This window comes from Struthio camelus, chromosome 6 (assembly GCF_040807025.1).
Source record: "Struthio camelus isolate bStrCam1 chromosome 6, bStrCam1.hap1, whole genome shotgun sequence".
Classification (NCBI taxonomy): Eukaryota; Metazoa; Chordata; class Aves; order Struthioniformes; family Struthionidae; genus Struthio; species Struthio camelus.
Window position 1 is genome coordinate 864,925 of NC_090947.1, and position 23,489 is coordinate 888,413.

General features: G+C 47.7%; 1 protein-coding gene across 8 annotated transcripts in view; it reads left to right on the forward strand.

Moving 5' to 3' along the window:
* ADARB1 (adenosine deaminase RNA specific B1) overlaps window positions 1–13,978 on the forward strand; it is a 116,611-nt gene extending 102,633 nt beyond the window's left edge. For all 8 annotated transcript variants that reach the window (XM_068947686.1, XM_068947691.1, XM_068947690.1 and 5 more), the window contains 2 exons: window positions 6,341–6,519; window positions 7,288–13,978. In XM_068947686.1, the coding sequence (XP_068803787.1) occupies window positions 6,341–6,519; window positions 7,288–7,464 (356 nt within the window). In that variant the 3' untranslated portion in view covers window positions 7,465–13,978. The remainder of the gene's footprint in view (window positions 1–6,340; window positions 6,520–7,287) is intronic.
* Window positions 13,979–23,489: the final 9,511 nt, after the last annotated feature.

A 23,489-nucleotide genomic window follows, 5' to 3' on the forward strand; every position in this document is an offset into this window, starting at 1 on the left:
CCCAGCAAACCCTGACCGCACAGCATACGCAGTATTCAATGCTGGAAGTCTCAAAGGGAGTAACACGACTCCAGCCCTTTGGTTTCTCTACATGGAGTCATGCACAATTATGGACTTCACACTTGGAACTGGTAAACTCTTCTACTGTTTTTTTTGTGCTGTGATTCCATGTCTGTACTCCTGTCCCCATGGGGATGCGTGTTCATTGTTGACTGCTTCTAGTCAGGAATAGCCAACTTCAGAGCTGTCAGGGAAGATACATATGCCGTTGCAAGTTGCCCTTTGCTGCCAGGTTTGATAAAAACTTTGAAAGCCTGGTAGAATCAGCCAGGAATTTTCCTATTCTAAACCTTTCTTTGTCCTCTTAATTTTTGGAAACCTGAGTTGCAATTACTTAGGTTTGGTCAGTCCTGGACTTAACTTAAGATTCCTTCTGTTGTCCAAGTCTTTGAAAAATACCTTTTCTGTCCTGTGGAAGTACCTGTGTCTTCCACGGATTGCTGTGATACAAGGAATGGACTCAAGTTGCGGAACTGAAAGCAGCCTGAAGTCCTGGATCCTCAGCAGACCTTGTCTACCAAGTTCTGATGAGTATTTCAGTGTATCTTTTCCTTTTACCTGCTCTGCCACACAGTCTTCCAGAAGAATGCATAGATAGTAATCCAGGCCTGACTTATTTTTATTTAACAGTCTGGATGCTGGCCAGGTCATGTCCAACAGACAAAAGGGGCTGAGCGAAAGCAAGAATATGCTGCTCAAATATGTTGTAGGAACACTGTATTATACCCCAAAGTATTTATAGTCTTGGATTTGACAGTCAGACTGTATTCTCACGTTGGATTCCAAAGTATGTAGGTACATCTTGGAAGTTTTTACAGGATCTTATTTCACTAGTATTCGGGAAAACTGAGCAGCTTCTTTGAGAAATGACCCTGTTCTGAATTTTGTACACTGGCTTCTCAGAGGGAGGAGCCCTGCTGCCTCTTTGCTGAAATCACTGTCACTCTTTGTATTTCATATTTTGTTAGGAAGATGCACAGAAGAAGCATTTATCATGGTAAGTGACTGAAGTGTGTATAAATTATAAGGGAAAAGGATTCTCATTCTGCAGAGCTGACCATGAAAACTTTAGAAACCTCCTCCATTAGGCAGGATAGTTTGCACTACAGGGGTTGGGGAGTCATTCAGAGCACTGCAGGACAGGGTTGTACGCAAGATGTCAGCCACCAGTGTAGGACTCTATAAAGATTTAAAATGAACGCTCATCAGCACTTTTCTGAAGAGCTGCTGTCTGTGTGGTTTTGTTATTTTTGTAAAAAAACAAACAAACAAACAATATCCTTCAATATATCGAGAACCTTTGGTGATTTTGGCAGTTTCCTTGATACCTAATCCTTCCATTCACATTTGTGTTTTTCAGCCCTCTATCTCCTTTCTAATGAAACTTGTCTGTGGACTCTGTCCTCCAAGAACTGTCAGCCTTGTTCCAGTGCTTACATAAATAATCAAGGAAGCTGGGACCTCTGCTTTCATGTATTAGACCTGGTTATAATAATATCCAAGAGTAAATTCTGAGCATTGTTCTTGAAATAACTTAGTCATACCAGTCTTCAAAGGAGGATAAAATATTTTACTTTTTATCCTAGTTTTCTCTCCCTCATCTTATTGTGCTGTGATCGCATTTAGATTTTGAAGGAGGGGATATGCTCCATCTTAAGTGTTATCAAATGCTTTTCTTTTAAGATGACCTTTATGCTACCTGTAATTCGCCTTCAGCAACTCCTGTGGCATCTCTCCAAGGTTCATGCAGATAACTAAGCAGCTAAACAAGGTGTTGTCATTTAAGTATACTTGAATATACTATATATGAACTTTTTTTTTTAATTCATACATCAAAATAACCTAGGGAATATGATTGTACAATTACCTCGGAAATGTAATGGGTACTTGAGTGTCCAGCTTCCTCGTCTTTCTTTGCAAATCTCATCTGTACTGTTACAGTGTTCACCATGTGAGCGTGGAAGGAGCATGAGCAAGCCCTATAGAGAAGTGTAAGCTACCTTCATCATTTGCTGAAGGAGTTGCACGTGGCCTAAATATTTTGGTCTGGGAAGGGAATCATTCACCAAAGGAAAAACTTAAGGCAAAAGATTTTTTTTTCTGGATTAGAGAGAGCAGTTTTTTACACTAATAAATAAAGGAGAAAAAGGTCTTTTGCAGTACTTCATGAACTAGGTCTGATTGCTGTACTTTTTCAGTAGTACGCAAAACAAAAGCCAGGGTAATCACAGAGATATTTTTAAGTTAAACAAAAAGTATGACTGACCCACTTGTAATATGGTAGAAATTTTTTAACCCCCTTGCCTCAAAATTAATGTTAATTTTTGATTAACAGATTTTAGATTAAGAGTGTCGTCATTAGGCTGTCTTAAACAAATGGGTCTGTTTCAGGCAAGCTTCGTGGACAGAGCCTAAATCTCCATGCTTTTTGAGAGTCAGTTAAAGAGTTCAGGTTTCTTTTGTGTACACCAACAATTTATAATTTGTTAGGTTTTCAGGTGCAGGCCTTCTGTTGTATAACCCACAGAGTAACAGGGTTTATTTGCTCTGCAGTATTTGGACTTTAACAGCACGGGCAAGGTTTTGTTGTGCACGATCAGCTCCATTTTTCATGGCTTAATAAGTTTTGCATCACTGCAAACTGAGACATATGATGCTCATATTTGTTACCAACCACTAAGAATGACAGCAAAAGTTGTGCTGAGGTGCTTCCTACTTTCATCTTATCATAAAATCCTGTTCTTATTGGGTCTTCCTCTGGTGTTACTTGTGTGATATTCTTGATGATATCCATGTTTTAGTATTCAATATTAAAATTTACACATCGTGAATAGGAATGAAAATTACATCCTTTGCTCTTTTCCGTTCATATAAAGCAAGATTGAGGCTTTTTTTTTTTTTTTTTTGGCATGAGAGAGCTTATATCTGTTCCAATCTTTCTTAGAGCATGAAAAGTTTTTTTTATTTTGGGGGTTTGCTTTTGTGGTGTTACTTTTCTCGGAAGCATTTGTTCCTTTCTCTCAGGTTGGGTCTTTCTTATGCTGTTAGTCATAAAATAGTTTATGTTCCAGCTGGCCTTTTCATGAGCCAGTTGAGTGAGTAGTTCTAATTTCCGATGCGGTAAAACCTTGTGAGACTGTGCACTGGTGCCTTTGATATCTGTTTAGCCAGTTTAGCCTCTGTATTTTTGGTGATTGTTGGTAAGGTAGCTTCTCCTGTTTTCAAATTTCATCTATCCCTAGTCTGCTGGCCTCACAGCTATTTGCAAGAGGAGTTAGAAGTTGTAATATTCACAAGGGACCGCGTCCCTCTTATGTTGATCGGTCTGTTGATCCCACATCCTTCTAGTTTGCAGATTTGCAGATCAGTGGAGTTAGCTCTATGGCATCGCATGGATGAGGTAGATGCCTTTGCTGCCTGTCAGCTCCTGGATGACTCTTTCCTGAAAGAAATCAGAAGAGATCTCTTCAGGAAACCTTTGTTCAGGTTCTCCATTTCTTTCAACTTAGATTTTAAGAAAATGGTGAGTGGCAGGGTTTTCTTCTATTTATTCAGTAGATTATTATGTATCCGTCATATTAACCAGGTTGACATCAAACAAGAATAAAAATAAAACAGTATCAGGAAGATCAGCGCGACTAATATTTCTAAATGTTAGTTTGGTAAACAAAGAACTGAGTATAGTAAACAACTGAATGTCATTGTATCCAGCTACGGTGTGGTTCACGATTTAAGGAAGATCTCACACACTCACAGTGCTGGTCATTCCAGGCTGCGGCTGAGGAGCTACTGCTGCGTGGGGCCATAACCTCCTCGCTCAGCCTTGCGCCCGGCAAGCAGGTCATGGGGCAAGTGGGCGATAGACCTGGAGGAGCTGTCACAGCAGTGAGGCTACTGTCGAGTGAGTGAGTCTTGCAGTCAGGTGGCTTGGATTGGCTTAGCCTCATTTTTTAGATTGTGTTTCAGATATCAGCAAAAATTGCATTCTGCTGCAATGCTCATGCTTAATTTTCATAATTCTACTAGATTTTAGGAAGCTGAGGACCTAACAGAGATTGTCATAATCTGAGAATAAATTTTAAATAGAGGCTTTAAATGAGAATTGCATTAAAGTAAAAAATGGGGATTATTATTTATTAGAAAGAAGAAAGCCATCTGTTTATTTGCTGTCTTCCGACGAGATAATTGAGACAGCTTGAAGGTAAAATTTTAGATTAACAATTTTGCAACCCACAGAACATCTGTGGGGTGTGTGTGATTAAATCACAGAACTCAAGATCAAAGCCAACGTGTTGTACAGCTTTTGCGTAGTGCACATAACCTAAAACACTTGCTGTACTAATAGCTCTGGAGTTCAGCCTGGCTGCTGTGTTATAGCACTGAGAAAGTGCTGAGAGCTCTGCTGATGTATACGTGGGAGATCTGTTGCATATGGGTGGTAGCACCTCTCATGATCCTTAGGTACAGTACAGTGGCCATATACTGCATGGCTCTGCCGTGCTGGAGTGCTGTGGGGGAATCAATCCTGCTCCAAGCAGCTTGGGCAAGGCAGCTGGCTTCTGTTCACACTTGGATTATACTTGTAGTAGGTTCGCTTCTCCGTAGGCAGAGATGAAGTAGGATTTGAGAGGTGCTGTAAAATTTCACGTGAGAGCAAAATAGTCTGGATTGTCTCTTAAAACTTGAGTCTGGCAGATTGCCATTTCTGGGCATCTTAGCTATTAATGAGCAAAGCTTCACAGAGTATGTTAAGTGGGGAGATAGTTGTGGCACGGACAGGTTAATGCTGAAAGATTTGAGCGTCTGCTAATTTTGGCTTTTTGAGCAGGATGCTGAGGTTGGGGTTCACTTTGTCTAACTTGGGGGCATCGGTGCTAGGAGTGTGCTAGACACGCTGTGTCCCTGCACAGCTGATAAGCAGAAGGAGGTGTTCTAGCATAAATGAGAAACATCCTGTGCTGAGGAACGACAAAGTAGGTCAGATCCCCCCAAAGTACTCATTCTTTCACAGCCTGTAAGGGGAGGTCAAAAAGAAAGAAAAAAATCAATCAAGCGTTGCAGGTTCCCAGCTTGCCTTTTGGGCACTGAGGCTCACACAGCTTGACACTTTCGGGACATTTATGTAAACAGGCTGGCACTGAACACAAAAAGGCGGTAGCAGATTTGATATAAAACCCACTCTGCAAGACTCTGCAGTGTTTCTTTACCTCTTGATGATTACCTTGTTGACTACACTGTTACCTGTTCCTCAGTGGAAGAGGTAGAGCTGTCATCCTCTTGTAGGATGCAGCATCTCAAAAGCAATCCTGAGTGAGTTCAAAGTACTGGGAAAAAAATTAATGTGTGGTAACCACTGTGTATCTGCATATCTGCAAACATGGGGTGAGAGGAAGAAATAAGTTTGTGTGAAGTGCCTCAATTTTGCCACTTCCTAGTTTTTATGTTTCCCAATTTGTAAGACTCTACTTTTAAGGTAGTCAGACTTTCATAGAAATAGGTTGGTAGCTTTTAATGAAAGGCATCTAATCTCAGTATCGCTCTACAGCTACTGAAATGTAGACACGCTCATGTCTTGGTTTGCAACACAGCAGGCCTACCTCCATTTTTATGAAGGAAAGTGAAAAAGCCCATTGTGGGCACTTCTAAATAAGTATGACTTCTCCAGTTAAAGCTGTAGTGGGAATTTGTTGTCCAAATTGTAATTATGTGTGTTGAAGCATGACCAGGATTCATATTTTTACAAGAATTGTGATGGGATCGTTAATCATGTTGAAATGAGGCATTAAGCACACACCTAACCTGTTACAACAGCACAGGGAAAGGAAATTGTTTAGACAGTTACAGCTGGCAAAACTTTGCTAAATCTGCTCTTTCCTATATTCAGCTAGTACCATTACCTAACGGGTTTTGAGACCGATGGTTTCTTGTGTGGAAACAGAGCAACTTCATTTCTGTTTCATAGTTATCTGCAGGCTCATCACTGGTTGATTAATTTGTCATATCAGCTAAGCCAGATCCTCCTGAGAGCTCTGGCGATGCTCTACTAGCAGTCACAGATTGAATTGTGTTTTAGCCACAGTGAGGATGAAACATGCATGGCGATACCCCTGGGATTCAGCTGAAATTCTGTAGGAGAAGGTTCTCATAATAAAAGAATTGCTTGGTAAGATTGCCTAGCAATATGATCTCTGTAACTCTGCTGTATGGTTTATTCCCTGATTAAAAAGAGCAATCAAGAGTTAACATATATTGTTGTCATTAAATAACTCTTTTCTTTCAGGTATTAGCAACGCAGAAGCCCGCCAACCAGGGAAAGCACCAAACTTCAGTGTAAACTGGACAGTAGGAGACACTGGTCTTGAAGTTATTAATGCTACAACCGGCAAAGATGAAATGGGTCGTGCATCTCGCCTTTGTAAGCATGCTTTGTACAGCCGCTGGATGCGTATTCATGCAAAGGTATTCAAAAGTGCAAGATTTTCCACTTCCATTTTATTCATAATGAAATACCTCCGTGTGTGCTGCTTTCTGTATTCAGAAAACGCTTTCTGAGGCTGTTATAAGCTCAACCTGATGTTAGCTATTGGTCCCCGTAGCAGTGGAAAAGGGTAATGTCTTTGATTGGCTTATTCTTTAATTTTATATTGTCTAGTCCCAAATGTATGCAAGGATCTAATAATTATTGTTATAGCTAAGTAAACAAAGGGTGTTAACTCCTTTGAGATTTTAATTTATTTGGAAAGATAACCTCAATAGGTTCGATTTTAGCGGAAGTGGGATTTCACTCTGTCCTTTCTCAGAAAGGCAAGATGCCAGGAAGTATCAGTTAGTCCTTTTTCAGTGTCTAGATTTCTTCTGCCAAAGCAAGCTGATAATCCAGGAGACACAAAAAGCATGATACTGTGGTCGAAGTATCACAGTACTACTGAAAGTGAAGTTCAAAGTGCCTCTATTAAGACACTGTAAGGCTCTGCAGAAAGGTAGGTGCTGTGAAGGTGGGTACAAGGCAGGAGTAACTGGATGGCTGGGGGAATAGTACACAGTACTGTTTTCCTTTCAGCTCTATATACTTGTCCGGCTTTGCCTCGTTCTGGTTCCTGAACATCAGGTTTAATAGTTCATGACTTTGTTTAAAAACGGCTGGTTTAATAACTCGTTCGCTCCTGAATTGTTTGGCTTAAGAGTTCATTGTCTCTCATCTTTTCTTTTCCTTTTTGATCCACGCAGCTTTCGTCCAGCTTACGCTCAAAGATCCTCAAGCCTAACCTGTATCACGAAACAAAGCAAGGAGCCACTGAGTATCAAACTGCCAAAGAGTGTTTGTTTAAAGCATTCCTGAAGGCAGGACTTGGAGCCTGGGTGGAGAAACCAATAGAACAGGATCAATTTTCTCTTACTGTCTAATTCACAGACTGCACATCACTTTGGAAAGGGGGTTGTTCTGGAAATCCTGGTGTCCAGCATCGCTTTCTGGCATCTCTACAGCAGTCAAAACATCTTTTTACTCTTTGGGTTTTTTTTTTTTTTGAAACTTGTAGATGTTTCTGTTTTGCCTAAGTATTGAAACTCAATGATAATCTGATACGTAATTCTATATTTTGTTATGGGAAGGTCATTTTTGGTGTATTTGTAGGAATACTTTTACTGTACAAAATTTGCAGTAAGGCTGTCCTTATAGTACAAGATGACTCATTTTTTTTCTGGGTTAAAATAATATTTTCTCTTTTTAATTCAATGTCATCAAGTGCATGAAAATATGAAAGTTGCTTTAGGTTTTACACCACACTTTCAGGAAGCAGCTTAATTTTTTGAAAAGAAAATAGGTGACAGGGCTGATTCTACTCCTCTGTTAATTTGTTTTTGAACTGCAGATATTTCTATCATATAGACCACAAAGCCAGAATGGAGTCTGGACGGCTAGTTTTTCCCCACTTCCTTGCTCTTTAAAACCAGCTGCTGAAAATTTCATGTCTTTGATGTATGTATTTATTAGTCTGTGACCCAATTTTTAACATGCAGCTTTTTATTCTGTTTTTAAAAATACATTTACCTCCCATTTACACACATTGTGAAGTCTTTGTTTTTTTACCATTGTAAACTGGAAACAAGCAAATAATTATTTGTAAGTTAGAAAGTTTAGTCTCTAATGTGCAGAGATCTGTTTAGAACTAGGTGATTTGTTTATCCCAGGAACTCATCAGAATACAATCATAACTGTAACAGTAATGTGGAAACATAAAAAAAAAAAATACTCATTTAAGGGCACTAAACCTGAATTGCCAAAAACAATCCACCCATTGAGTATTAAGTGCTCTCTCCTCAAAGAAATGAAAAGCTCTTCTATGGACAAAAAATTGTTAAAGCTTCTTTCTTGTGAGTTATACCTCTTTTCATGCGAGTAATTGTGTCCCTTTGAGATTTCATTGCCTTTTGGCTTTACATATGTGGTGGTCTTTATGAAGCTAATTAGGTAAGTTACACTCAAATGTGCTTTTATTTGCTTTGATATAATTATTTAGAAAGTGTAGAGGCTTTCACATCTGCTTTATATAAAAATGAAAGGTAGAAGAGAAATACTGTAAGATCTGTTTGATCAACTGGTGTATTGTCAGCACTTTTAAAAGCACTTTTTACTAAATGGCATCTAGGAGTGGATTAGAGACTGCCCAGTATTGTTTTTCTGCTTACAGAGCATGTATCCAAATACATCACATAGTTTGCGTCTATCCAAATATCACGTACGCATTCTGAAAAACCTCTCAAAGATCCCCTGTTGCGAACAACAAGGGGACATTTCATGGCACGGGAGTTTGAGTGACAAAACCACCTCAGTGTGTTTCCATGCCCTGGCTCCCAGCTACTGGTTCCTGTCGCTCCATCCCATTTCACCACCCCTCACCTGTGCCACGTTGTCAGCTGGGTCAGCGAGGTGGTCCAAGTTTTAAAATAGACATAAGGGGTATTTTTAGACCCACACGGGGTGAGATGCAGTTTAGAGCTGTGTTGGCACATCTGAGGACGAAGTGAACTAGAGCACAGGAATCCCTTCAGCCAGCTTCACTGCCAAGTCTGTATATCATAAAACTCTAACCTAAGTTCTCATACCTCAAACCAAGTGTCTCCAGGGAATTACTAACTACTTGAGGTGGTGGAGACTTCAGTGTAAACCACTTCTGGCCAATAATGAATGCCTAGGAAATGTGCTGCTTTGTTATTGCTGAAGTAGGAACCCTTGCAAAAAGAGCTTTCAACTGGAAAAAAAAAAGATCGAGCCTGAAAATCACTTGTGCATTAGTTTAAACCTCTGGGTTAGCATCTTGGAAGTAATGCATTAAGGCCCAGTCTAACCATTTTAGACATCATTAGGGGTAAGAGCGAGCACTGCTGCAGGAAGGCAAGCAATCCTGTTGTCAAGTGGGTCCCTCAGAGAACAACTGTGGTGCTGCTAGAAGTTACTGCCCTTGCAAGATGGTTTGTTTTGTGCCAGAGGAGCAAATTTCATTAGCTATAATCAGACAGACTGTGTTAAATCAACTGCTTTGGGACCTTAAGCCAATCTATCTCATTTCTGCGTTACAACTGGGAGTGTTCCCATGGTCTCTGCAGCCCCCGCAGAGCAGAAGGGCAGCTATTTCTGAGTGCAAGTCTGGCTTTTGCACTCATCATCTGACTGAGGCTTAGACCAACTGTAACTCTAAAACTAAAAGTAACTGAATTACAATTTAATTTGGTCAGATGTTGCAAGCACTCACACATTTGCCTTTAAGGCCAGGCCCATGAATAGTTTCATTAATGTTGCAGAAATTCCTTTTGTGGCTGTAGTTGAATATGTGCATACGTTTTTGCAGGTCTGAGGGAAAGCTGCTTGCACTTTGTAGATTTTCTTGGGATTATTATTGTTTTTAAAAGAAATACACATTTTTAAGGGACTCAGTCTATTGATAAATGAAGTCTTTTGATAATTTGAAGCAAATTATTTTTACCCATCTTTCTGAAGTTCTCATTCAGAAGTTGATATCTCTCTGTTTGTTTGGTTTTTTTTTGGGAAGACTAGGAAACTATTAACTCAAACTATTTTTTTTATGGAGTCACAAATATGAGCAATATATTTAAGTGTTATAGACGTAGTTTTTTAAGCTGCTCAAATAAACTATTAAAATTAAACTGTAAAAGAAATTTGTTCCATGCCAAAATCTTTTGGTGAAGGAATGGTGTCAGGTTATTTATGAGGAACGAGTTCTCTTGTTTATAATCCAGGATTTTGAAAAGCAAGACGTTTTCCAGGGTCATGTGCAATCCATATCTGTCTTTTGGGAGTCAATAAAATACTGCTTGGCTTCCCTCGCTTGCTTGTTCCCGTTGTGCAGTTAAGAGGTGAAAAGAAGTTGCAAGAAAAGTCCTTAATCCTTCCAAGGACGTGACGTGGTCACACTCCACCAGCCTCTGCCGTGTCCCCTGGTTGTCCCCCCTGCTCTGTGCCCTCTGTGTGGTTGCTGACGCTCCTGTATTCGTCACAACTCCCCATCACCACGCTGGAATGAATATCGATGTATTTCATTCTGAACGATTGCAAAGGATAAGGCGCTTTAGCTACAGACAGCTGCTGCTATTTTGTGGCTGGCCTTTCGGTGGAAGGCCCTTGGCCGTTCGTTTGGGAAGGCTGAGCGGTCTTCCCAAAAACGCTTGTACACTGCGTCAGTCTGAACTGGTGGAAGGTGACTTTAGCAAAAAATGGTAATGCCGTTCTGGGAGCTGTTTTGGGTCTTTTAGTTTCTTCTTCTCGTTTTTTGAGTGAATACGAGTGTTTGTCTCAGGATCTTCAAAGAATTTAAATAATGAGTAACAACTTTAATGAATACTTGAAATATAATTTAAGGTGTTTTTCTTCAGATGACCTTGTAGCTATAATAAAATTTGTAGGTTAGTAAAATAGAGCATTTTCAACATAGACCTTTGAGATATATATATATTCTGCAGGATCATTTAAGAAAATTTGGGCCTAAAGGTAACACTTGAAATACTGGTTATGGCTGTACTCAGGACCTGATAATAACTATAGAATATTTCCTATTGCTGTTGTGTGAAGCATACCATTTATAGCAGTTTGTTAGCAACTGTTGTCCCATAACAATATGAATGTCCACTTACTTCTCACACTCACAGTCCCCACTCGCCTTTATGTAGTTAGTGATGATAATTGTGACTGTGTGTATGTGCAGCTTAGAAACGTACAGCAGCGAGCTTTCTGTACAGTGAACAATTTTGATATTCTCCTCGTGGTAGAGAAGTCATGTCATTAATGATTGTTGCATAGGAAACTCAGGAGTAGAAGATTTTTGTGTGTCATTACGCCGTATGTCCTCGTCAAAAATCTGATATAATTCACAGCTAAAGTTCAAGAAACTCAGAGCTGGGTCACTGGTCCTTTTTTTTTTTTTTAATCGGATCAATTTTGTGATTTCTAAGAAAGCTGTTTACCTAAATTAAAAAAAAAAAACTGGTCATGCGCTCTCTATGAAAATTTATGCTGCTTATTGAATAAAGCTGGTAATTTAGAACACACGTCTTCGTTCACAGAAAGCAGCCTGGGTGTCCAAGGAAATAGCAGCATCGCCTTTTGAAACTGAGCTATCGTTTCCAAAAATAACCAGCCGCTTTCATCACCAGGAAGAGAGAATCAATTCTAAGAATTGTTCAGTTGTGGTCGACACATAATTGAAGTGGATTTTTTTTTTAATATTGATTGTTTTATAAACAGTGAAAATTATTATTGCCATGCATTACATTGAGCTTTTATGCTTTGAAGGCTTACACTTACACAGGAGCTGTGCTTTGAAGTCCTTGCATTTTGTCATCATAAAATGTCCACTGTGAAAATTATTCCCAAGTTTACTGGAAGGGCAGAAGAGCTGCAGTTCAGGTACATAATCAGAGTAAAAATGTCTAACATTATTCCAAACGTAAGAACCCACAGAAATAAAATGTATAAAATACATTATCCTGTCTCAGAATCACTGTGGGTTTTTTTTTTGTTTTTTTTTAAGCTGTTATAAAACACCAGGTGATTTCAGCTGAGTTTAAAATACTTCATCTTCACTTAGTGCGTTCTGAGCGGAATGGACACTTCTCTGAAGGTGACCTAGAATTAATGCAAACACAGATTTTTTTGAAAGGGACTTTGAACGGATTTTAAAAGGGACATTAAGCATCATGCTTTGGAGCCAGGTGGGGCTGCGGCAGACTTCCGATAATGAAAATTTGAGCGCACGGTTCCGCTGCGCGCTCTTTACAAGTGTTACGGGGTAAACCACACCTTTATTCTAATCTTATCCTGCACGTAACAGGCCAGGCTGTGGCAGGGCTGGTGGTTGTTTGCACGGGGCAGAAATTGTCCGAGCAGCTGGCTTGGTTGCAGTTGTTGCTGAAGGAGTTTCTGATAGACGGAAAGAGTTACTGCTTTCTGTTCCTAAAGCATAAATGATCTTACAGGATGGGGTTACCAGCATGCAGACAGTTTCCTTTCTGCTCCCTGCCGCGCTCTGCCTTCAGAGGCTTTGTGGACAAGAGACCAGGAGCATGGGCCAAGGGAGTTGCCCGCTTGACAGCAGCCGTTTCCACCCACCATCTTTTCAGGAGACGTCCCAGCGTAGGCGAGGGGTGGGCATCAGTTGCATGTGCAAGGTCTGGTTGATCTGTCTGCGTGCCATGAAACTGGTGCTTTTAGGATGCATTGGATTTACTGCTGTTCATCTTCAGAAACAAACGGTCCATAGTATTTGCGAGAAACTTTGGTCTGCACCACAGGGAATAAGGGACTGTGGGTCCCTGTGGCAGACAGGTTGGGTGCTACAGCTGCAGGATGTATGACACGTTATCATTTGGCAGGTGTTCTTGTCCCCAAACCATACCTAAGTGGACAAAAGATAGGAGTATAAAAATTAAGGCCCAGTTTTCCGTAAGTATTTGAATTAGAATTAGGTGCCTAAGCTGTTACGGTGCTTTTGCTAAAAACTTTTTCTTCCATTGTTTTTGTCGAACTGGTTGCCATAAGAACAGTGCAAATCTACAGGGATTAAAAAAAAAAAAAAAGAATTGTGGTTGAAATCCTGAATCTGTCAGAGTTGACGGAGACCAAATAGGACCTTGTATCGTGCAGACATACAGCATTTTTCAGAACCTTTGCAGTTCAAACTCTGTACTGTTGCCTATTAATACACAGGCTATTAATTGTGCCAATAGCATTTTCACATGCGAAAATGAGTTTTATGGGTAGCTATATTTTGTTTTCATTTGTTATTCTAGGAAAGAGAATTGAAGAAATATGTTGCTGCAAGAACTGAGACCAGTTGGCCTCAGTAGATGTGACGTTTTAAAGAATTTCTGTTCTTTAGAGAGAAAGATCTACTGTCAAGGTCATTACAGTGTTTTTTACGTTTTTTTAATATCTTTATTATCATACAGATACTATTTTTGTTGTAGTTCAGCTGGTAATGTCTTTAACAGATTTAAGATCAAATGTGTGTGTGTGAATATATATTTATATATATATATATATATATATATATTGCTGTACATTATTTGCATTAAGCAGTTACTCTTCCCCCAATCTTACTGTGTGATAGTGTGAAGACATTAGCTTTTACTAACTGATGTACGGATATTAAAGAACACTGTCAAATACTTTCATTAATATTTTTTTATTTTCCATTCATCATACTCCCTACTTTGAACACGAGGAGGCCTCATTTTACCTCTACCATGTTGTTTTCCTTACAGCACACTTGTACATATCCCTGTATCACTGCTGAAGCACAATCCATCAATTGATTATTCTAAATAATGACTGTTTTGCATACTACCTTGCTTTGTTTAATTAATGTTTGTACAGAGATTTGAAAATATAAAGAGCTATATCATTGCTAAGTTTCATCATTGTTTTTGTATACTGAGATCATCAGTGTCAGTTAAAAATATATATATATACTTAGGTGAAATGGATGGCAGAAAACCATCCACTGTGCATGTCCTTAAATGGGTAATTTTGCTTATACCCTGAAGAACCCTTGAGGGCTAGCATGGAAGTAAACTGGTGGTATATTCTGAAGCTGCCACCTTGGTCTCAGAAATTGCAAATTTTGTGAAGAAAAAGGAAGGGAGGGTGGAATTTCTTAGTTGGAAACGTATTGGCGTGTACCTCGTGGAATAAGAGGCATGTGCAGATGCTGCTGCTGCTTATAAAGGCGTCAAATGGGAAGTTTTGGAGGTGAGATCTGCTGTCCATGCCCGTGGGACCATGCCTCATTGCCTGACGAAACACTGGCAACGTTTCCCTGCCACTCAGAGCATGGGAAAGGGGAGAAGGACAAAACCATATTCAGAGCTGCACAGCCCCCACCAAGCGACGTCTTGGGAACTGGCTCCTCCAGGATGTCATCACTGCTTCTCTGGCGTGACCGCTCAGCAAAGGAGAGGCTGGGGAGCCTAGGCAAGGTGGGCAGCAATGGGGAGCCAGCTCTGGGGGAGTACCTCAGCCTTCCCCAAATCTGGGGTGCGCTGAGGCAGCACGCCCAGCCTGCTGGCAAGACGTATGACTCTAGCGACTGCTAGAGGCTGGCTGCAGACCAGCGTGTGTCCTCAAGCTGGGGGTATTTGGTGTTGTCAGGCTGTCTGCAAAATATATGGATGCACCTGGGATCAAGTTCTCATGCCATCAGCTCAATTTTTTCACAGGACAAAGGCCTGGTTTAGCCCTTGTGTATAGTCTGGGTGTGGATGCGCGACCTGTAACAAGGTGCCTGGCTGGGTGTAGAGGGCTGCGGTTTGGGCAGCCCTTGTTGTTGCTGGTGCCTTGCTCTTAAATGTGCGTGTTGGCCTCATCTTAGATTCCTGCAAGCAGGATGACGCGTTACTCCTGTTGCCTCTGCCTTCCCCCTTCTAAGCAGCCAGTGTCATTTCTTAGTAAGAAGAAGCTTTAATTTCTTCCGAATTCACCATGTTTGCCCCAGCAGTGTCTGGTGTCCACCATGGTCAGGTGTTTTTGGACTAAAGGAAAGCAGAGGAGGCGGCTTTTTGGAAACAATATTTTCACAGAATCACAGAGTGGTTTAGGTTGGAAGGGACCTCTGGAGATCATCTAGTCCAACCTCCCTGCTCAAGCAGGCTCCTCTACAGCACGTTGCCCAGGATCGCGTCCAGACGGTTTTTGAGTATCTCCAGGGAAGGAGACTCCACCACCTCTCTGGGCAACCTGTTCCAGTACTCTGTCACCCTCACAGGAAACAAGTTTTTTCCTCAGGTTTAGATGGAACTTCCTGTGCTTCAGTTTCTGCCCATTGCCTCTTGTCCTGCTGCTGGGCACCACAGAGAAGAGACTGGCCTCGTCCTCTTGACACCCTCCCTTCAGATACTTGTACACGTTGATCAGATCCCCTCTCAGTCTTCTCTTCTCCAGGCTGAACAGGCCCAGCTCTCTCAGCCTTTCTTCAGAGGAGAGGTGCTCCAGCCCTCTAATCATCTTGGTAGCCCTCCGCTGGACTCTATCCAGGAGTGCCATGTCTCTCTTGTCCTGGGGAGCCCAGAACTGGACACAGTACTCCAGGTGAGGCCTCACCAGGGCTGAGGAGAGGGGCAGGATCACCTCCCTCCACCTGCTGGCAACACTCTGCCTCATGCACCCCAGGATCCCCTTGGCCTTCTTGGCCACAAGGGCACACTGCTGGCTCATGTTTAACTTGTTGTCCACCAGCGCTCCTAGGTCCTTCTCGGCAGAGCAGCTTTCCAGCAGGTCAACCCCCAGCCTGTACTGCTGCATGGGATTATTCCTGCCTAGGTGCAGGACCTTGTACTTGCCTTTGTTGAACTTCAGGAGGTTCCTCTCCGGCCACCTCTCCAGCCTGTCCACGTCCCTCGGAATGGCAGCACAGTCTTCTGGTGTGTTAGCCTCTCCCCCCACTTTAGTATCATCAGCAAACTTGCTGAGGGTGCACTCTGTCCCTTCCTCCAGGTCACTGATGAATATATTGAACAAGACTGGACCCAGGACTGACCCCTGGGGGACACCACTAGCCACAGGCCTCCAACTAGACTCTGCGCCATTCACCACAACCCTCGGAGCTCGGCCATCCAGCCAGTTCTCAATCCACCTCACTGTCCACTCGTCTAGCCCACACTTCCTGAGCTTACCTAGGAGGATGTGATGGGAGAAAGCGTCGAAAGCCTTGCTGAAGTCCAGGTAGACAACATCCACTGCTCTGCCCTCATCTACCCAGCCAGTCATTCCGTCATAGAAGGCTATCAGATTGGTCAAGCATGATTTCCCTTTGGTGAATCCATGCTGACTACTCCTGATCACCTTCTTGTCCTCCAGATGCTTAGTGATGACCTCCAGGAGGAGCTGTTCCATCACCTTTCCAGGGATGGAGGTGAGGCTGACAGGCCTGGAGTTTCCTGGCTCCTCCTTCTTGCCCTTTTTGAAGACTGGAGGGACATGGGCTTTCTTCCAGTCCTCAGGCACCTCTCCTGATCTCCAGGACCTTTCCAAGATGATGGAGAGTGGCCTATCGATAACATCCGCCAGCTCTCTCAGCACTCGTGGGTGCATCCCATCAGGGCCCATGGATTTGTGGATGTCAAGTTTGGACAAAAGATCTCTAACCTGATCCTCTTCCACCAAGGGAGAGTCTTCCTTTCTCCAGACTTCCTCTCTTGTCTCCAAGGTCTGGAATTCCTGAGGACTGGCCTTAGCAGTGAAGACTGAAGCAAAGGCAGCATTCAATAACTCTGCCTTCTCTGTATCCTTTGTCACCAGGGCACCCGCCCCATTCAGCAGCGGGCCCACGTTTTCCCTAGTCTTCCTTTTGCTATTGATGTATTTGAGGAAGCCCTTCTTGTTGTCCTTGACATCCCTTGCCAGATTTAATTCCATCTGGGCCTTAGCCTTCCTTGTCGCATCCCTGCACGCTCTGACAACGTCCCTGTATTCCTCCCAAGTGGCCTGTCCCCTTTTCCACATTCTGTGTACTTCCTTCTTCTGCTGGAGTTTTGCCAGGAGTTCCTTGCTCATCCATGCAGGTCCCCTGCCCGCTTTGCTCGACTTCTTCCTCAGAGGGATGCACTGATCTTGAGCCTGGAGGAAGTGACGCTTGAATATTAACCAGCTTTCTTGGACCCCTCTTCCTTCTAGGGCCCTACCCCGTGAGATTCCCCTAAGTAGGTCCCTGAAGAGGCCAAAGTTAGCTCTCCTGAAGTCCAGCGTTGCAATCCTACTCATTGACCTGCTCCCTCCTTGTAGGATCCTGAACTCCACCATCTCATGGTCACTGCAGCCAAGGCTGCCCCCAACCTTCACCTCTCCAACTAGACCTTCTTTGTTTGTTAGTACAAGGTCTAGCATTGCACCTCTCCTCGTTGGCATCTCCACCACCTGAGTCAAGAAATTATCATCAATCCTCTGCAGGAACCTCCTGGACTGTTTGTGCCTAGCTGTGCTGTCTTGCCAACAGATGTCAGGGTGGTTGAAGTCTCCCATGAGAGCCAGGGCCTGTGATTGTGAGGCTACTTCCAGCTGTCGGTAGAAGGCCTCATCGATGACTTCCTCCTGGTCAGGTGGTCTGTAGTAAACCCCCACACCAGTGACACCCATGTTACCCTGCCCTTTAATCCTTACCCATAGGCTCTCCACTTGCTCTTCATCCACCCCGAGGCAGAGCTCCATACATTCTAGTTGCTCCCTCACATAAAGGGCAACTCCACCACCTTGCCTTCCTGGCCTGTCTTTCCTAAAAAGCACGTAGCCATCCATGACAGCATCCCAGTCATGTGAACTATCCCACCATATCTCTGTAACTGCAATGAGATCATGGCCCTGCGACCGCACACAGATCTCTAACTCTTCCTGTCCCCATGCTGCATGTATTGGTATACAGGCGTTTCAGAGAGCCAGTCAAGCACGCAAGCTCCCCAGAAGAGGTGCAAGAGGATCCTCCATAGCCATGTTGCATGCTGTCTCCCCTGGCTGTATGCACCCGCTGGAGGCATCCTGACTTGAGCGGTGTTTTACTGACTCTCCTGCCACTATACCACTCCCCTTCCCCCATCTTGCCTAGTTTAAAGCCCTCCTTACCAGGCTGGCCAATCTGTTGGCAAAGACACGCGTGCCCCGCTTGGTAAGGTGGATCCCATCGCTCCCCATCAGCTGTTGATCTTCAAACAGGGGCCCAAGGTCATAGAAACCAAAGCCCTGTTGCCAACATCAGCAGCACAGCCAGTTGTTAACTTGGAAAACTCGTCTACTCCTCCTCCCATCCTTTTCCCTCACAGGCAAGATTGAGGAGAAAACGACCTGGGCTCCCAGACCCTTCACCACCATTCCCAGAGCTCTGAAGTCCTGTTTGACGGTTTCCAGTTTGCCTTTTGTGTCATTAGCACCCACATGGAAGATCAGCAGAGGGTAGTAGTCTGATACATGGACAAGCCTTGGCAGTCTTTCCACAACATCTCTTATTCGAGCCCCTGGCAGGCAGCGAACCTCTCTGGACAAGAGGTCAGGTCGGCAGAGAGGTGCCTCTGTCCCCTGCAGCAGGGAGTCACCCACAACAATCACTCGCTGCTTCTTCCGGGGGTTCCTGCACAGCACAGGGTCTGCCAGGCCACTTGCCTCCCTTGGAGCCATGCCCAGCTCCTCCTCGGCTTGGAGGGCGCTAAACTTGTTCTTCAAGGGTAAGTCTTGAGGAGGAGCAAGAGCCTTTCTCCTTCTACGAGAGGTCACCAGCTTCCAGCCCTCTTCAACAGCGTTAGGATGCACCTTTACACACGGTGCTGAGCCCTCTGACAACTCCGCTGCAGTGGGGGCTGGGGACTCCTGGAGCTGAACAGTCTCCGAGAACACCCTGTCAATCTCCCGCTTATCCTCTCGGATGCTACGCAGCCTACTAACCTCCTCCCGTAACTCCTTTATCTGGTGACGCAACTGGTCAATCACAGCACACCTCACAAAGGAGAGCTGACTGTCAGCCCAGGCCTCGCGGAGAGGCCCCAGGCACTGCCTGCAGCCTGACACCTGCAGAGCTGCATCTGCTGTCGGAGGGTCTGTCTGGGTTGAGGCCTCAGACACAGCCGATGCAGCACCTCCAGCAGCCACTGGGGAATGTGCTCTGTGGCGTGTCATGACCATGCCCCGGGAAAGGACACACCACTGTGCAAAATGGAGAGGTGCCTTCTTTGCCTTCCGGCGCCCTTCTGTGCAAACTGCTGCGCAAACTGCTGCATCTGTTCGCTGCCTCTGTTGGCTGCACTCCAGGAGCTGTGCTCTAGGCCTGGCTCTTATATAGGCCTCTGCCTAGCAGTGACTCAAAAGGGTGCTTGACCCACCCAATCATGAGCCACCTGAAACAAAAGCCCCAACTCCCTCTGACCAGGGAAGCCCAGAGAGGTCGTTAGCAGCAGCCCCACCTAGCTAGAACTTCCCAGGAGAAGTTAAGTCAAGGTCCCCTGCAGGAGTCCTTGCCTAGCTCTCCCTTCCTGCTAGAACTGTTGCTTAGACTGTCTAAAGTGTCAGCTGTGTAGTGATCAGGTGTGCTAGCTCTGTGGACTTACCACCTAGCACCCACGTGTGCGCAGAAATGAAGGAAAGAAACGTGGCGACTGTGTGTGTTTGGGGGCTCCTTGCAGAGCGGGTGAAAGAGGCCTTCTTTGGGACAACAAACAGTGTGAGCCTCCAGGTGGTTGTGCCCTGTGTGTCCGAAGTGGAGGTCCCGGAAGGGATCCCTTGTTGCTTGCTGGAGGCCCGGGGATGCCGGGAGCTTGCGCAAGGCCCCCATGAGCGAGGTGGTGGGTGGGTAGGTGGGGGGGGGTGGTTGTTGGCCCTGTGCGATGGGTGCAGGCGGCTGGTGCTGCAGAGGCAGCAGCTGCAGCATGCTCTGCCCAGGGCAACGGCCAGCAGGCTGAAGGAAGCAGGAGCACAGGCACAAGGACGAGAGAGCAGAGAAGAAATGCAAGGTGTGGAAGAGAGCGAGGGGCTTTTCTCTGCCTGGCCACGCAAGCCCAGCTGCAGCGTGGCTCCGGGGGTGCCGGCAGATGAAAGGGGCTGCTGCGAGCGCTGCTGCCTGGGTGCTTAGGGAGGAGGCTGCTCTGGGAGAGGGGAGCGCGATCCCAGGGTCCAGTCCAACGTCTATGGCGCAGGAAGCCTTGGCAGGACCCGAAGGGTCACGTGGCTCCTGCCAGGCCTTGTTGTGCCGCCAGGAGGCAGGCCTTGGTGTGGGCCTTGGAGGGGGAAGCGGAGACCTGCTGAGGGGCTGCGCTGAAATCTGCTGGGAGGAGAACCCACAGGTCCTGCTGCAGGTGTCCTTAGCGCAAGCTGGAGCAGTGCAGCGAGGCTTGAGTTGGTGGAGAAGAGGCCAACTGCAGCCAGGCAGGCCTGAGCCCCTGGCATGGCTCTTGCAGGAGCTGGGCCAAACCCCCTCCGCTGCCCTGGCGCCAGGCTGCTGGGATGGGTGCAGCTGTGGTAGCTGCTGCAAGGTGCTCTGCTGGCTGGAGGCCAACCCTGCCTTGATGAGAGAGTCCGGGGGCACCTGTGCCACGTGCACCCGCAGGAGGGCCGGCAGCCGAGAGCAGAGAAGCAGAGGAAGGTGGTGGGCACCGCCTTGGCCGTTGTGGAAGCTGCTGGTGAGCGCAGGCCTCCGTGCTTGGCCTGCTGCCCGCGGGGAGCAGCAGGGGAGCGCAAAGTGCTTGGGCCAAGGCTGCTTCAGGAGGACCGAACAGCACTGTAGGCAGCGCAAAGGCAGGAGTGCCCTGTGCCCCGCAGGCTTGTGGCTTTGGCAAGTGCAAGCGGCAGCCGTGAGGCGGAGGTTGGGGTTGGGTGGTGGGGGAGTGAGATTTTGCTCTGGCCGCCTCGCAGGATGACAGGGTGGTTGCGGTGGTTGGGAAGGAGTCCTTGCCAGCGGTGCCAGGGGTGTCGCGGCGGGGCGTTGGTTGGGGTGGCTGAGGACGGGGCCGGGAGCAGCGGTGGCGGGGACGAGAGGAGGGTGGGAGCGGCTGTGAGGGCCCCAGGAGCCATGGGGGCCCGGGGCAGCCCGAGGGCAAAGAGAGGTGTGGCAGGGGGCGAGCCGGCCCGGCGCCCCGCGAGGGCACCCGGCCTGCCCCTGCCCGGGCCGGGGCCCGCCCGCCCCAGGGTGACAGTGGGGGCCCTTTGTGACTGCGCTCCTGGGACAGCCCGGGGCCTTGCCAGGCGTCGGCGCGGCCTCGGCCCCGCAGTGTCCGGTCGGACGGCCGCGGGACAGGGCGAGAGTGCGCGGGGCTGGCCGAGGAGCCCCCTGAGCGCAGCCAGGTCTTTCCCCGCCGCCCCCGGGCAGCCTCTTCCGCCTTGCCCACCATGGCGCAGAGACCCCCCCGCCGCCCCAGGCTGGCCTGGACGGAGGAGGAGGAGGAGGACGCGGCCCTTGCCGAGGGCAGCCGCCAGCTGGAGCCCCACCAGGTCTGCACGCCCCAGGTGCCGCCCAGGCGGGCGTGCGGGGCCCCGCTGGCGGTGACCTCTCTAGCTCGGCTGCCCTCCTTTCTCCCCTAGATGTTGGGGACGTCCCGGCAGCCCGCTGAGAGGGCCCACAGCATCCTCCTAGCCATCGAGGCCATGAGCTCCCGCAGCACCGAGGAGGCGCACACAGCTGCTCGCGTGCTGCAGGCGCTTGTGGCGGACGCTGCCTGCCTTGTGGAGCATGTAAGTAGCCTGTGGGTGGCGTGGCCGGGGCTCGAGGCCTCCGGGGGCTTGTTCTTGCCCTGAGTCCAGGCCTGCCAGGCCCGCCAGCCCCTCTCAGGCCAGCACAGAGCAAGGGGGGCAAGGGCAGCCGTTGTCGGGGGCAGCTGGGCCAACGGCTGCCCTCTGGCAGCAGCCCCACTCTGAGCCGTGTGCCCTCCAGGTGCCCCCGGTGGTGAGGGGCATGTGGAGCAGCGTGCTGGCCGTCACAGAGGCGTCTGCGCGGCGCAGCCTGGAGCGGGCTCTTCTGCTGCTGGCCTGTGCATGCCCAGAGGAGGTGGTCGTGAGCCTGTTGCGCTGTTCCCCCTCGTGCGACAGGTAGGGGCCCGCTTGCCTTGAGAGCTGGGGGGCCGGCAGCCTGCAGAGCTCGTGCCCTGCGGGCTGCGGGGCAGGTGGCGATTGTCCGGCCTCTCGTGAGGGGCTGGGCCCTGCTGTTGTCCCCGTGTGCCAGCCGCGGCGCGTCAGGCCGGGCTGCAGCAGCGCGAGCCGAGCAAGCGTGCCTGCCTTCCGCCCCAGAGCCTGGCCGCCTTGCCGCCTGCGTGCCCCACAAGGGACTGGAGCTTGGCCATGGGCTGCGGGGTGGGGCAGAGCGCGCAGGGTGCTGCGGGCAAGGGGCAGTGGGCAGAGGCAGGGCTGGCGGCCCGCCCAGGCCCTCTGCGGCTGCCCAGGCCACAGCTGCCGCTGCGGCACCCGCTGAGCGAGCGCTGTGGGCCTGCAGCGCTGCTGCAGCCATGTGGAGGATGCTGCTGTCGAAGTGCGGAGCTGCCGAGAGGGTGCTGCAGGAGCTGCTCAGTGTCCTGCAGGATTGGCCCGTGGACGAGGCGTGCACGTTGGATGGGGACGACAGAGTCATCGTTTCCGTGGCCGTGAGTTTGTGGACGTAGCCTCGCTCTCCCCTAGAGCTGCCCTGGCCTTGCCCACGCAGCAAGAAGCCGTGACCTCCCGCCGGGCGCACAGCCACGGCGCGGCAGGGCTACGGCTGGCAGGGCTTGTTGTGGCCATGGCCCAAAGAGGAGCTGAGGCCAAAGAGCTTCCGTGCCTTTGCTCTGGCCACTCAGGCACGGCAGGCACTCCTGCTTGTCCCGAGGCTCAGGGCAGTGTGTGAGCCTCACCGCCAAGCTCGGGCAGCGCAACAGGCACGTCTCAGCAGCGACAGCTGTCTCGGGGCTTCTTCTGCAGGCAACCAGAGTGCTCCATGAGATGCTGCAGCAGCCCAGCTGCCAGCACGTGCTGGAGGCGTTCTTCCCGCAGCTCTTCCTGGCGCTGCTCTTCCAGCTTTCCTTCTGCGCAGAGCTGACGCCGGAGGAGGCCGAGATGTGCTGGGGAGAACAGCAAGGGGAAGAGTCTGCTCCCGGCAGCCCCGTGAGGTGCTCCATCCCACGCCTGCTGTGTGTGCTGTGGAGGTGGCGGCAGGGCCAGGGGTGCCAGGGTGACGTGGCCTTTGCTGTGCACGCAGGTTGGCAGTGCAGACCATGAAAGCACTGCTGTGCCGTGCCGGCTACGAGAGTCAGGTGCTGGCCATGGCGAGGAAGGGTGGCTGGGACACACTCCTCAGCGCGCAGACCTACCACGCGGGAGTGGCTTTGCTGGCCAGGTGAGAAGCCCCTTGTCCCTGCTCTGCCCCAGCATTTCTCCCTTGCACGCAGGCTGCCCCGCAGAGCCCCACGGGGCTGCAGCTTGAGGC